The sequence below is a fragment of the Grampus griseus genome (genome assembly GCF_964374135.1).
Source record: "Grampus griseus genome assembly, chromosome: 2".
NCBI classification, from domain to species: domain Eukaryota; kingdom Metazoa; phylum Chordata; class Mammalia; order Artiodactyla; family Delphinidae; genus Grampus; species Grampus griseus.
Window position 1 is genome coordinate 143,054,176 of NC_139018.1, and position 14,202 is coordinate 143,068,377.

At 51.9% G+C, this 14,202-nt stretch overlaps 1 protein-coding gene across 1 annotated transcript; it reads left to right on the forward strand.

Annotated features, from left to right (window-relative positions):
- Positions 1–10,621, forward strand: STARD5 (StAR related lipid transfer domain containing 5). The gene is made up of 6 exons (XM_082649179.1): positions 1–160; positions 844–893; positions 1,245–1,377; positions 4,517–4,634; positions 5,488–5,581; positions 10,246–10,621. Exons 1-6 carry the CDS (start codon positions 62–64, stop codon positions 10,391–10,393), a joined length of 642 nt encoding a protein of 213 aa, XP_082505305.1. The 5' UTR covers positions 1–61; the 3' UTR covers positions 10,394–10,621.
- Positions 10,622–14,202: the final 3,581 nt, after the last annotated feature.

Here is a 14,202-nt window from a genome sequence, read left to right on the forward strand (position 1 = left end):
TGCCGGGCCGCCACCGCACACCGCACCTGGGAGCCAGCAACCTCGCGCAGCTCTCGGCGCAATGGACCCGGCGTTGGCCGCGCAGATAAGCGAGGTGGTGGCGGAGAAGATGCTCCAGTACCGGCGAGACGAGTCAGGATGGAAGATTTGCCGGGAAGGCGTGAGTGAGGAGCTGGGCAGGAAGGGGTCGAGGGGCCTTTGCTCCCGGGGGCCGGGGTTCCAGAAGCCCCCAGGCTGCTCTCTCCTGGAGGTTTTCTGCGTTCCATCCTCCGGAGCTAGACTGAGGAGGAGATCGCACTGGGGGTTGTTTCCTTAAAAAATTATCGAGCCTGTTTTTGCACACAATGCCCCCCCCCCCGGGAGATAAGTATCTGTCCCTTTCTTTGAAAGACTTGGCCAAGGTCACCTGGCTGGTAAATGGTTAGGATGGAACCGGAAGCACCAGGCTCCAAAGCCTTTACTCCCTTCCTCAGAGCAGGAGCCCCTCGCTGCCTTCCCAGGAAGGTGGCAGAGGGGTGGTGCTGGTCACTGGACACTTAGGATTTTTAACAAACAGACATAAATTGCCCGAGGAAACAAGATGCATGGTGATTTTTAAGGTGGTTTGAAAACTCCCCAGTGCCCTTCCAGTCAGCCACATAAGATCCCTTTGTCCATCACATCCTCCTGGGGGCAGCTTTGTCCTGGACCAGTCCCCGCTCTGCTACATGTCAGTTGGGTACCTTGGAGATTTGCATCTCTTGGGGCTCTCGACTTTTCTTCGGTAAAACAGGGGATTGGGCCTGGTGATCTCCCAAGGGCCCTTCTAGCTCTAAAATTTTGCGATTCTGTGCCTTTTGACAGAACGGAGTTTCAGTTTCCTGGAGGCCGTCTGTGGAGTTTCCAGGGAACCTGTAAGTGCACCCCTTGTTCAAAGCCTGTCAAAGGTGCCGCATCTTTCCTGCTGTTTCTGTGGGTTTGCTTCCGAAGAGACTAGTCAACCCTAGCACCTGGAATCAACTTGCCAGTTACCTTCCAGAAAAGTTTCCGTGTTTAACTACATCATTTCCTCAAACTATATTCTTATGAAAGCTTGCCTTCCGTCCATTCCTGCAGGCCTGAGGGGAGGTGGGCTGGTAAATGTCAGCCCCTTCTCTGCAAGGCTGTCTGAAAGAACAGTGACAGACGTGACTTCTAGTCCTCATATGTCATCCCAGGATAAACACGTCTGATGCCTTGGGGTCACATTCCTCTTTGTGCTCCAGGTACCGAGGAGAAGGCATCGTGAATGGGACACCAGAGCAGGTGTGGGACTGTGTGAAGCCACTTGCTGGGACCCTACGAGATAAGTGGGATGAGAATGTGAACAGTTTTGAAATTATCGAAAGCATCACTGATGTAAGTCTTCCTAAGCACTGTTATCACTAGACAGTAACCTGACTCTGTTCCCTCTGCGGGGGGTCAGTGACACCTTTAGTCAAGAGGAGTACACTGTGAGCCCCTGAAGCCCAGCAAACAGGTTGCCCACTGCTTGACACTCAAACCCAGCCTCGGTCCAGGTACAGGTAGGTAACAATGAGACCCAGAGAGGTAGAGCTGCCCTAAACAGAGCTGAGAGAACATAGCAGTGGATGATGAAAGCAGGAGTGCGGAGTGAACATTAGCTCTGAGGATGCTGAAGCAGTGCCTGGATTGGAAACATCCGCTCTAGTTTGAAATATTGCCCGTTCCTGGGACCGTGGTAATGAATTGAGTCCTGGCCAAAGAGTCAGGATTCTCTGCCAGCTGTAACGCTGCGCCAGGCGGCAGATGCTGGATGACAGTTGCTCCATGGGTAAAATGTGTGGTATCTACTCTAGCGCTGCCCAGGAGAACTTTCCGCTATGATGGAAATATTCTCCAACAGCACTGTTCAATACGGTGGCCACTAGCCCCACGTGGCCACAGAGCATTTGAAAGGTGTCTAGTTTGAAGAAATAAATTGTTAATTTTACTTAATTTTCATGACTCGATGTAAATTTAAATAGCCACATGGAACTAGTGGCTACCGTATTGGACAACAAAGATCTAGTTTGTCCTGCCCTGGGACCCGCTGTAGTATTAAGTATCCACCTCCTTTTGATTATAGAAGTTAAGGAGAAAAAACAACACAAAACATAGCCAAAACGAATTAAAAAGTTGCCCTGGGGAAATGTTGCCGGCTTTTTAAAATTTGAATGGTGCCTTGATTTTGACATCTGCGGACATGGTACCCTCTTGGGTGTTTCTGTAGATGGTGCTGTGAAACCTCAAGCCATAGTTCTTTACTGGTCAATCCGTAGGACCCAAGTGTTCTTAACCTTGACCAAGAATTCACATTTCAGTTCATTATCACAAATGATGTCAGTGTTTCCTGAAGGGTGGGGCACCTAATGTTGGGGCACTAGGTGATTCAGTGTATTAGGTCTTTAACAGTCAAAGCTGAAACTGAATCACACATAGGGAGGTCACCTCATTTCAAATCTTCAATCTCTCTGATAACTTGAAGGGAAAAGTCTGGGATAGGTGCTAATGTGCCTTTGACACCTGTTTAACACTTGCGAATCTCCATTATAAAAAACAGACAGCTGGCCTCAGGCTCAGAATTAGAACCCAAAAATCCCTTGTGTGTGTGTATATGTGTATGTATATATATATATATATATATATATATATATATATATATATATATATATATATATATTTGCAGTTGTCTTTTATTTATGCCAAGTGGTACCTTTTTTTCATTCCCAGTAGTTAAATAGCCTCCTTTTTTAAATAAGTTTAACTTTTAAAAAGTGAGCACATTTAGATAAAAATATTAAGTGGATAACAGGATAGGTGCTACCAGAGATAGGAAAAAATTGTGAAGATAGTATACAAATAATTATACACAAATGCTTGAAGTTGAGGAAACATGGGTTAATGCCCTTTGAAACGTAATGGAAATCTAATAACAGAATGACAGCATGATTTTGACAAATCTCAAATATCCTAATTCTAAGATTGATAGATAGTAGATGGATGGGTGGATGGATGACATACAGAGCCCTGCCACAAGTCTGTGGCAGTTGTAACACGTGCTGCCGCTTTCAGCATTTCTTACCAATATGTCCTCTTCATCTTGTTCTCCAGACACTCTCTTTCAGGATTGATGCGTTTTGTAGCAATAATCAGGAGTGGAAGCTGTATAGTTACTTTCTTAAAAATCTCATCACTTCTGCCATTCCTACTACAAACTACTAGAATTCAGAAAAGGCAAAATTACCTTGTTTCTAGCAACAAGCTTTGGTCTTTAAAAAGAATATATGCTTTAAGAGAGGGGAAAACATGGAAATTCTAACTGCAGTGTGCAGTGCCTCGGTTAAATATTGAAATCAGCGTCCCTCAGTGTCCCTTTGGCCCCCTGGAGGATTTTACACCCTAGGACAGTGTATGATTGGAAGATTCCAGATGGGTGGGGTATGTGGCACCTTTTTCAAGTGGGAAAGGGAAACCTGCATGAAGGTGCAGGCTGTTCTCAGGCAGGTCATTCTAGTAAGGACACATGGAGGATGAGCCCTCTGGAAACTGATTCCCAGTGCTCCCAGAGCCCACTGGAAAGTTCTCAAGTGCCCCCAGGGATAGCATGCCCACCTGGAAGACTCATACCCAGGGTCAGAGTTTTCTCAGCAACACACGGTGCCCCTAGTCTTAATAGCCAAAGAGGCAAGAGACCTTCTCGCCTGCTCCCCAGAGGTCTCCCCAGGACTGTCCCATCCTCGGGCCTGACCTGTACCTTGTGACCTTGAAAGGACTGGGGTCCTGCTGGAGGAGGGGAATCATGGGATAAAGCATGGGGTGGGTTTGAAGGGCCCTTGGCTTGTAAAGTGGGAGAATGGACTTGGTGGGATATTCTGAGATGGAGTGCAGTTCAAAGGGTGCTCCCTCCCAGGGCTGGGGCTGGGAGAAACCAGAAAGCTGCCCAGGACACACATTTAAGGAGGCACTGCTCTCAGGGTTAGGCAAGTACCCGGTCGGCCTTAGGAAGGAATGGCCTCTCTTGCCTCACCCTACTCCTGGCCCTATTCAGGCCTCATCTCCACCCTGAGCTTTGTGGTGAATTCCTTCATCTCTCCAAGCCTCGGTTTCCTCACCTGTGAAATGGGTTCATGAAACCTATTTCTCAGTTGCAAAGGACCACTGAGAGCTTTGTCCAGCCGGGCTCTTACTACGTGCTCAATTAATGGCAACTCTCATGATCTTTTAAGACATAAGCTCAGAGTGGTCCTGATTGGCCATGGGCAGCCCGTGTCACAGCCCTGGATTCTACGAGCTGGGTGTGTTGCCATGACCCTTGGCACGTCCAGGAAAGTTCATTCTAGACCCTCCAGGTCACAGCACCACCCTGCTGTCAGTGCTATTCCCATTTTCCAGACCCTGGGGTATTGGGACAGGGTGGATGAGCTCCGAGTCGAGTTGGGGCGGGGAGCAGATGCGCAGCCATCAGACGCAGCTGGATCCCCCTTTGCTCTGACAGACACAGTGCGTCAGCAGAACCACCACCTCCTCGGCCGTCATGAAGCTCATCTCTCCCAGAGACTTTGTGGACCTGGTGCTGGTCAAGACGTATGAGGATGGGACCATCAGTTCCAATGGTGAGTGACGGCAGGTCTGCTGCAAAGCCTTCGTGGGATGCTGGGCTCTGTCTCCTCCACACCCGCCCAGCTCTTCAAGGAAAGCCGACCAGCTGGAAATCCCTGGAGCACTCACAGCCTGGGTCCTTTTTTCTGTGCCAGCCTCCCCTTGTCAGGTTTGGGGAGATTCTGTGCCAGGGAGGTCTGAGGTGGGAGAGTCCACACACTAGTAATTTTAGTTATAAATCGCAGATTTCGTCAGCACCCCGTTTTCATCCCTGCTGAGGTGCATAGTTTGTACCCTAGACATGCGGGGTACGGTTTGGCTTCAGGGAACCCCAGGGTGCGGTGATTCCCTGCACCCACGGAGCACCGTCCCGAGAGGGCTGTGGGGCTGTCCGCTCCCCTCCTTCCCACGAGGAGCAGAGTTCCTGCCTCTGCACTTTTGATGGTGCATCCCGCTGAAAGCCACAGCGCCTGCCACTCCTCTGAATCTTCCACATGGGGGTCGATTGTGTGTCCATCCACACCTCTCGCGGCTGCGATTTGAGAGGGGTCCCTTCGTTCTCCTGCCCCCAGGCCTCATAGTCTGAAATGTTGTTTTCTCTAATATTCCAGCAGGCTTGGGGAAGCTGTGGACATGAGCGTGTGCGTGTGTGTGTGCGCACGAGTATGTGTGAACGTGTGTGTGAGTGTGAGGGACAGGGGGGTGGCAGTAGGAAGAGCTCAGGGCCAAGTGGCAGGGTCGTCCTCTGACGCCTGGGCTCCAGATGACTGGTCTGTACCCACCGTGGGTGCCCGGTAAGGCCCTTCAGCGGCAGTGGCCCAACTGCCCGAAGTTGTAGCTCACTGAGCGTCTTTCTCTGTCTTCCAGCTACCAGTGTGGAGCATCTGTTATGTCCCCCAAAGCCAGGTTATGTGAGAGGATTTAACCATCCTTGTGGTTGCTTCTGCGGACCTCTGCCAGGGTAAGGATAACCTCTTGGATTGAATGATGTGCCCAGACCTAACTGTGGCTTCACTGAGGACATTCTACTCAATGGCAACATTAATGATGATTCGTAGTAATAAAAATGCCTCGCCACTCTGTAGGCCTTGATGTTACAGAACCCTATACACACACATTGGTGACGTAACACGCGAAAGTTCTAGGCACGTGGGAAAGAATTGTGGGCAAGTGTCATTGTTTCTGATGTGGGGAACCCTCCCTCCGGCCCCAGGCAAGCTGAGCAAATGTCACGGTGCCGTTTAGCAAATGAGGAAACTGAGGCTCGGGGAAGTTAGGTGGTCTGTGCAGGCTCACAGGCTGGCCATGGGGGCCCTGGGCACCCAGTCTTCTCCTCCATGTTCTGAGTGCTCTCCAGCAGCCTGGAGCAGGCAAGAGCTTAGCTGTCCTCACCCCGAATCCCACACGGTGCTCCTCACCCCTCACCGAGGAATGGGGTGGAGATGCTCGGGGCTAAAGGGCGATTCTCAGAGCACACCGTGAGTCAGCCCCAGAACTGAGCTCAGAAATGGTTCTGTCCCTATTTTCTCGCAGGTCATGGCCAGGTTCTTTTTGGGTTTTTGGTGTTTTGGTTTTGGCCTCACCGAGCAGCGTGCGGGATCTTAGTTCCCTGACCAGGGATCGAACCCACGCCCCTTGCAGTGGAAGCGTGGAGTCTTAACCACTGGGCCACGAGGGCCAGGTTTTTACCAGGAGCTTTCCGTGTAATAATAACCCAAAGGTCACTGGTTTATCCTGGGAACCACTCAAGTTGACAAAGAAAGAAACTGTACCTGAGGGTCTGTCCCTGTCACCCTGCAACCCACAGACAGACATCAGCAGGGGAAACATCGATGCTGTCACTGCACAATCCCAGGAGAAGGGTTTTGGTGCTATAGCATTGTACCGAAAACCCACATCCCACACGTCCACCTGACACTTCTGACTAAGCTGGCTTTTCAGACATCTTGTGGCAGACTTCTGTTAAACGTAGCAAAACTTTATGAGTTTGAAAATAATAGCATAGCTGCAGTCCAACACAGCTCCCCTCACCATGCACACACACACACACACACACACACACACGTACACACACACACGCGCGCGCGCACATACACACGCGCGCGCGCGCACACACACACACACACACACAGAGGAATTTTCAGAATAAGAGTCAGCGCACCTTCCCCTTAGGGGCTGAATTCTATGGATATCTTCCTTGGGGAGAACATACAATTTGATGAGTATCATTATGCCTCATTCCAGATGGCAAGAGTTGATTGCACAGACTTTGTAGCTGGGTCACTTAGAGCCAAAACCCAGCTAGTGTGGAGGTGTTTTTCTTAAGACATTTTAAAAACATTTCTTATTATATATGTTACAAATATTTCTTCCCAATATGTTATATATATATATTTCTTGTTGTTTTATCTTTTGGCCACACCCCATAGCATGCGAGATCTTAGTTCCCCGACCAGGGATGGAACCTGCCTCCACTGCAGTGGAAGCGTGGGATCTTAACCCCTGGACCACCAGGGGAGTCCCTAGTGTGGAGGTTTTGACTCAGCTCGCTTGAAAGCATTTTATGTGGATCTGAAAGCATTTTATGTGGATCTGAAGCCTGTGACTGTGATGGTTCCCATCACTCTATGAATATAGGCCTGTTCTAGGCGCTATGGATTCAAGAAGTGATACTAATCGTGACAGGAACAGCAGCAAATGTTTATACATCACTCCTGTGTGTCAGGCACTCTTCTTTATATTTTATAATTTAACTCATTTTTATTCTTATAACAATTCTAAGGTACTGTTATTACCTTCATTTTTTATATGAGGACTCTGGGCACAGAGAGGTTATGTAACTTACTCAAGATCACACAGCCAGGAGCTGGTCAAGCTATAGCATCTGACTCCAAAATCTATGCTCTTAATCTAGATATTGACCCTTCAAAACAGATAAGCCTTCTTGGAACTTAGATTCTAGTGGGAGCAGGGTAGACAGACAAAACACAAGCACCATAATTATATCAGATGTACACGCTTGTAATGATCAGATTTTAAATGATTTGGAGAAAACTGAAACCAGATAAAGGTGCTGGGGAGGGATGGGGGAGCTAGACCAAAGGCCCCCCTGATAGGACGTTTGACCAAAGCACGGCACAGGGAGCCTTGGGGATGGAAGGGGGCTGGGGGGAGTGCGTTCCTGGCAGAGGGATAAGCAGGTCCAAAGTCCCTGAGGTAGGGGCAGGCAAGGGGCATTGAGGGAATGGCATGGAGGCCATTGTGCCAGATGGCAGTGAGCAGGGGGAAAGGCAAGGAGATCCCGTCACTAAGAGAGCAGGGCCCATGTCTTGGAGTCGTGGGCGCTGCCCTCGGAATCGAATGGGGAGCTGGCGGGGCGTCTGGAGCAGTATGTGCCCTGAGCTGGGTGTCCAGTGCTGTGATGCCTCTGGAGTGGGCGAGGTTGTGAGCCAGAGCAAGGGGACTAATTAGAGGTGAGGGATGGTGGCGCCTGAGTCGAGTGGCTGCAGCGGACAGGGCAGAGCTGTCGGGTTCTGGTTGTTCTGCAGGCGGGGGGGCTGGTGTTTGTAGCAGGGGTAGCGTAGTCACATCGTGAATGCAGCCCTGCTCTGTGCCCAGCGAGTCTGCTGAGTGCTCTGCACGTGTTAGCTCACGAATCCTTACAACAAGGACCAGTGGTGGACGCCGTTATCTAGCCCAGCCTTCTCCATGGGGAGACCAGGTGATTCCAACATCTCTCTGAGCCCCCCTTTGCCAGCTCTGTTAATGATGTCCAAGCGAGAAACACTCTTCACCGTGACCACTCTGTAAGGTACCGAGTTTGCCTCTTCCACCCGGCCTGTTGCGTGTTTACCTCCTCCCAAGCCCCGTCTTCACCCGGAGGAGAGCATGGTCACTGGGCAGACTTTCTCCCTCACCTGTTCAGGCCAAAGAGGACAGCACTGAGAAGTACGGGGGCTTGAGTGAGCCTGGAGAGGAGGATCAGAGAGAAGAGAGAAGGTCCCAGCAAAGGTGGAGGGGCTGGGGGTTGGTGAGCAAGGAATAGAGTCCGATGATGCTGAGGCTTTGGGATGTAAGGCAGTCTGTGCCCCCCCAGCCCCGCCCCGAGTTCAGGCTCTGTGCAGAGAAGGCATGAGCAGAGGAGAGAAGCCTGCCCAGCCAGCACCATCCTGCACTGTCATTCATCTGCTGGTCCCCGGCCCTGTCTGTGCATCTGGGAGGGAGGGCAAGGTTCTAAAGGCTCTCCACTTCTCAGCCCTTGACCTCCAGGATGTCAGAAAACATTTGATGGGCAGGTGCAATGCTCCGTGGGGTTCCTGTTGAGACTCTGAGGCTGCTGACAGCTCCATTCAAATGAAACGCCAAATGGTCTCCGCAAAGCCCGTGCCTTTGTTGTCCTGGCAATTGGGAAGTTTGTGACACTGAAGACCCCTTGTCCCTACCAAGTTGGGTCCCATTTCCTCCCGTGCACGCCCCTCACTGAATCTGACTCCTGCTGGTGGGCTTCACTGCCTTGTGCCCCTGAGCATGAGGCCACTACATGTGCAGCCCAGGGAGGTCCGCTGAGTTGCTAGGTTGGTGAGCGGACCCCGCCTCTCGACTTCGGCACAGGTGTGTGCCATGTTCCGTGTTGTGGCCTCCCTCGGGGCTTCTGCCACCCCCAGCCGAAGCCCCTTCACGTGGGCGCGAGTTACGCGTCAGGTCTCTAAGTCAGCCCTTCTCACGCTTTTGGTCTGAGGCTCCATTCCACTCTTAAATATTATTCAGGGCATCAAAGCGCTTCTGTTCATGTGGATTATATCCATCAGTATTTACTATACTTGAAATTAAAACCGGGATATTTAAAAAACATTTATTTTAAAATAATGATAATACGTGTATTATATGTTCCCATAAATATTTTTGTGAAAAGTAACCATATTTTTCAAAAGAGGAGAAAAATAGTGAAGAGTGGCCCTGTTTGACATTTTGGGAAATCTCTTTAATGTCAGGTTTAACAGAAGCTCATATCTGCTTCTGCATTCAGTCTGTTGTGATATCACACCTCATGTGGCCTCTGGAAACCTCCCCCGGAAGCTGTTGACAGCTCCATTCAAATAAAATGCTCAGTGGTCTCCACGAAGCCCATGCCCTCATGGTCCTGGCCAAGAGAAAATTCGTGAGAGTGAAGTACACGCTGAGAGAATGGGAGTGAAAAAGGCAAATCACATCTTAGTGTTGTGACGAAAATAGCTCTGACCTTGCAGACCCCTTGAAAGGGTGTCAGGAGCCCCCAGGAGCTGCCAGACCATTTGGAGAACTGCTGCCCTCAGTGGACAGAGTGCAGCATTGTGTCTGTTCCTCCCAGGACCCGGTACAGGAGTGACTTCTCTGAAAGCCTTTGCCGAGTGAGTCGGGCACAGGGAACGAATGACCTTCCTGGGCTGGAAGTGGGGGGTCGTCCTCGCGCAACGGCCTGGCGGGGCCATGGAAGCATCCACGAGAGGACCCGCTTCCATCCTGAAAAGAAGCAGGTCCAGAGGGATGCCCTGGGCAGTGAACCCAGCGAAACCCCTGGGTCTGGACCGTTCCCCTGGGCGGGCTCTCTGCTCCAGACGCATAACAGCCCTGGCCTTGCTTTCACAGGGAGCCCAACAAGACCAGCCTGGTCACGTTCTTCCAGACCGACCTCAGCGGTTACCTTCCGCAGGGCGTGGTGGACTCCTTCTTTCCCCGCAGCATGGCCGGGTTTTACGCCAACCTCCAGAAAGCAGTGAAGAAATTCTACGGTTGACATCCTGGCTGGTGGGCTGAGAACTGCCATGACTCGGCGGAGCTGCCATTGTTGGGACGCAGCTGGAGAGCCTGGGAGGACACGGGCTCCAGTGGAACCGCTCTACCTTTGGAACCCACCAATGACCAGACATCAGCCAGAGGCAGCCCTGGCCCCTCCTGCGCCTCCTTCCACTTGGGTGGGGCTGCCATTTCCCAAGCACCCCTCCTCCAGCAGGGTGGACCCCCAAGGCCCCGGCCACCGGACAGGGACTCTGCCCGGGCACCGTGCGATGCTCGCGGGTCCAAAGCCTTTCTGTGCCGATCACTCTCAGAGACCACGTCTCCCCGTTTGTTGAGAAGAATCACCATCAATCCCGAGAACCTGGCCCAGCCCCTTGGTAGCATTCGAGCTCTCAGTCCTGTGCCACAGATCCCCGGATGTGCCAGACTTTCCCCCTTAAAAGACGTCAGCTTGGCAAAATGATGCTTAAAAAATGAGTTAAGCATTCAGGAAGAAGCACTTTCAATACTCCTTTTGTTGTCTCTTCTGTTCAAATCATTTTTCTCTATTTTTCCCCTGCATGAGTTAGCCTTCAGGCGCCCCAGGGAAACCAGGCCGTTTGAACCTGCCCAGGCAGCGCTCTGGAATTGATTCTGGGCTCAGGGCACCTACAAGGGGAACTTGGAGGAGAGCCTCCTCTCCCCTGGGCATTTGCCGGTTCTTGTGTTCTGTTATAGAAGATGGAACAGGAGTCCTCTGGCCTCCAGGACCTGGTGAGCCCGTACTGCTGTCAGCGGGAAGGACAGAAGAGCAGATGCCCCACCCCCAGCAGTGCTGGCTAAAATCCCCCCCAGGCCCTGCTGCAAGATGAAACGACCCCGAACGGGCTATGCCCAGCCCGGTGCATCGTCGGAACCAGGGAGCACGGCCTTGCCACCTGGAAGGGGCTTCACAGCCACACGACTCCCTGTCCTTCTCTCCGGTCAGGGCCACACAGTCCTGTGTGGAATTCTCCAACATTCCCTCACGAGCTCCTCCATGGGCCCACCAACTTGCTGGTGAGGGAGGCCCACGTGTGTTTGACCAGAGTGCCCTCGTATTGCAGTTTCTCAGGTTACCAGCACCCTGTGCAGAAAATTTCTAGAGTCCTCAGCCTTTGCGCCTCCAGATGGAAAACGTTCTCCTCGTATCAGAGTATCTTGCTTCCCCACCTTTGAGTCCTGGGGTGCCTGTCTTCTGAATGTGCCGAGGTCTGAGCAAGCTTTAAAACGTGGAAGTTCAGTGTCAGGGGGTTAGAAAGCCTTCTTTCTGGGCTCTAATGCAGCTGCAGATCCCACAATCATGCCATGAAGATCATCCCCCAACTCCCTCTTCTCATCAAGAAATCTTCACAGGACTCTCCCGCTGCGGAGCACAGGCTCCGGACGCGCAGGCCCAGCGGCCATGACTCACGGGCCCAGCCGCTCCGCGGCATGTGGGATCTTCCTGGACCGGGGCACGAACCCGTGTCCCCTGCATCGGCAGGCGGACTCTCAACCACTGCTCCACCAGGGAAGCCCTCCAGGACTCTTATATGTACTTAGATTTCATTCATTCATTCGCCAAGTACTTAATGGGTCCTTACCTTGTGCCAGAGGTCGTTCTGTATCAACTCATCACAATTTGATCTCCCAAACCCAGCCAATTCTGGGCACGCCAGCCCAGGAGACCCAGGAAGGTGGTGGTCATACCAAGATGGAGCCACCTGTGCTGCCCCATCTGGCCAGGAGGGGAGGTCAGCCTCCCAAGAACACGTCTCACTGGGCCCACTGCATGGACTGCACCTGCACTGCTCCTACGTGCATCTGCTGGCAGTGGGTCAAACTGGTTTGAGCACTGGACCGAGTCAGAAAACGTGCAAGTGGTCCCATCCCTGCCAGTTAGAAATGATGCCCTCGGACAGTCACTTAACACTCCTGTGCTTTGGCTTCCTGTCTTTAAAGAAAATCTGGGGACATGAATACCAGTCCTGGGGTAGCCTGCTTAAGAGTCCCTGCAGATGAGATGATGATGGTGAATCAGTGAGATGCTGTACAAAGCCAGGAACGAGGGCTGCCTGGGAGAGACTCTTGGATGGACTCATTTCCCTGGAGAGTTAAAGTAGATCCGGGATTGTTGTTTGTGTGTGTGTGGTGTTGGGGATGACTGGAATCATTGTTTGCAAAGGCACTGTTTTCTCTGCCTGCTGTCAGCTCTGAAGAAGGTGGCCAAGGCGCACTAAACCTCACCTGTAAACTGCAGCATCGTGACGCTCAAATGGATGAGTTTTCGTTTTAAGACCTTCTTGCTGATTCTTTTTTTTTTTTTAATAAATTTATTTATTTATTTCTTGGCTGTGTCGGGTCTTCGTTGCTGCGCCCAGGCTTTCTGTAATTGCGGCGAGCGTTGCGGTGCGGGGGCTTCTCGTTGCAGTGGCTTCTCTTGTTGCGGAGCACGGGCTCTAGGCACACAGGCTTCAGTAGTTGCAGCGTGCGGGCTTCAGTAGTTGTGGCGCACGGGCTTAGTTGCTCCACGGCATGTGGGATCTTCCCAGACCAGGGCTCAAACCCATGTCCCCTGCATTGGCAGGCGGATTCTTAAACCACTGCACCAGCAGGGAAGTCCCTTTCTTGCTGATTCTTGATTTGAAACTGGAAAGCTGGCAGTGGCAGCGTCCTCAGTGGTTGTATTTGAGCTGGGGGAGAAGGGGGTCTTCAGAGACAGAGGGGTTCCTGGGAGGGCCTAGGCGCATCCTGGCTGCATGTGAGTCCTCATACAGCCCCACTCACTCACGTGATTCATCTGAGCTCCCAAGGAGGCACTCTCCGTGCCCCAGGCCCATGGCTGGCACTGTGCTCATTCTTATCACCACCTCCCAGTCCTGATGGAAAGACTCTCCTTCCCCAGGCTGGTCCACCTTCATCACCTGGCTGCTTGATAAGACTCAAAACAATAACCCGATTACAGGAAACATGATTGTGTGCAGACGTGAGACTGCGGGGGTGAGGGGTGTGCCCGCTGAATCCCATGGCCTGGGTGCCCAGCCCTGGACAGGCACACAGTAAGATCCGGTAGGGTGGGTGTTGAATGGGGTCATACCTTTCATTGTCAGACCATGTTCAAAGTCAGCATTTCTCTTAAATCTAAGGAGCTGACGCAAATGGTCATCTCCAAGCTCTTGTCTCCTCTAGAGCTTGACACAGGTGACTCTGAGCACATAATTTCTCAGGCAGAATAGGGCACTGGGCTGGCACCCACTGTGGAGAAGTCACTGAAGGGGCTCGCATGAAGATTATGATTCCCCGGGAGAGTTCTAAGAGTTCACTGCCAGGAAGCAGATTCTTAGCTTCCTGTGGACCCTGGAGAAGCTATTGGATGACATTAAGATGACCCCTCTAGGGGCTTCCCTGGTGGCGCAGTGGTTGAGAGTCCGCCTGCCGATGCAGGGGACACGGGTTCGTGCCCCGGTCCGGGAAGATCCCACATGCCGCGGAGCGGTTGGGCCCGTGAGCCATGGCCGCTGAGCCTGCGCGTCTGGAGCCTGTGCTCCGCAACAGGAGAAGCCACAACAGTGAGAAGCCCGCGTACCGCCAAAAAAAAAAAAAAAAAAAAAAAAAAAAATGGGCCCTCTGATACTGGCCTAGGAGTAAGGACTTTTTGTGTCGTGTCTGTGGTCCTTGCCAGGTCCTCCCTCACACCCTTATTTACGGGAGCAGGGCCAGGAGCAGGGCTGACACACTGTCCAGGCCTCGTCAGGGGGTGCTGGGTGTTGCTCATGCATTTCCTTGTCCCGAGCTTGACAATCAGGC

Coding starts and splice junctions, on each gene's coding strand:
- STARD5 (XM_082649179.1), top strand. CDS start 62: ATGGACCCGGCGTTGGCCGCGCAGATAAGCGAGGTGGTGGCGGAGAAG. Junction 1,378..4,516: donor TTATCGAAAGCATCACTGAT/GTAAGTCTTCCT, acceptor TTGCTCTGACAG/ACACAGTGCGTCAGCAGAAC. Junction 4,635..5,487: donor TGGGACCATCAGTTCCAATG/GTGAGTGACGGC, acceptor TCTGTCTTCCAG/CTACCAGTGTGGAGCATCTG.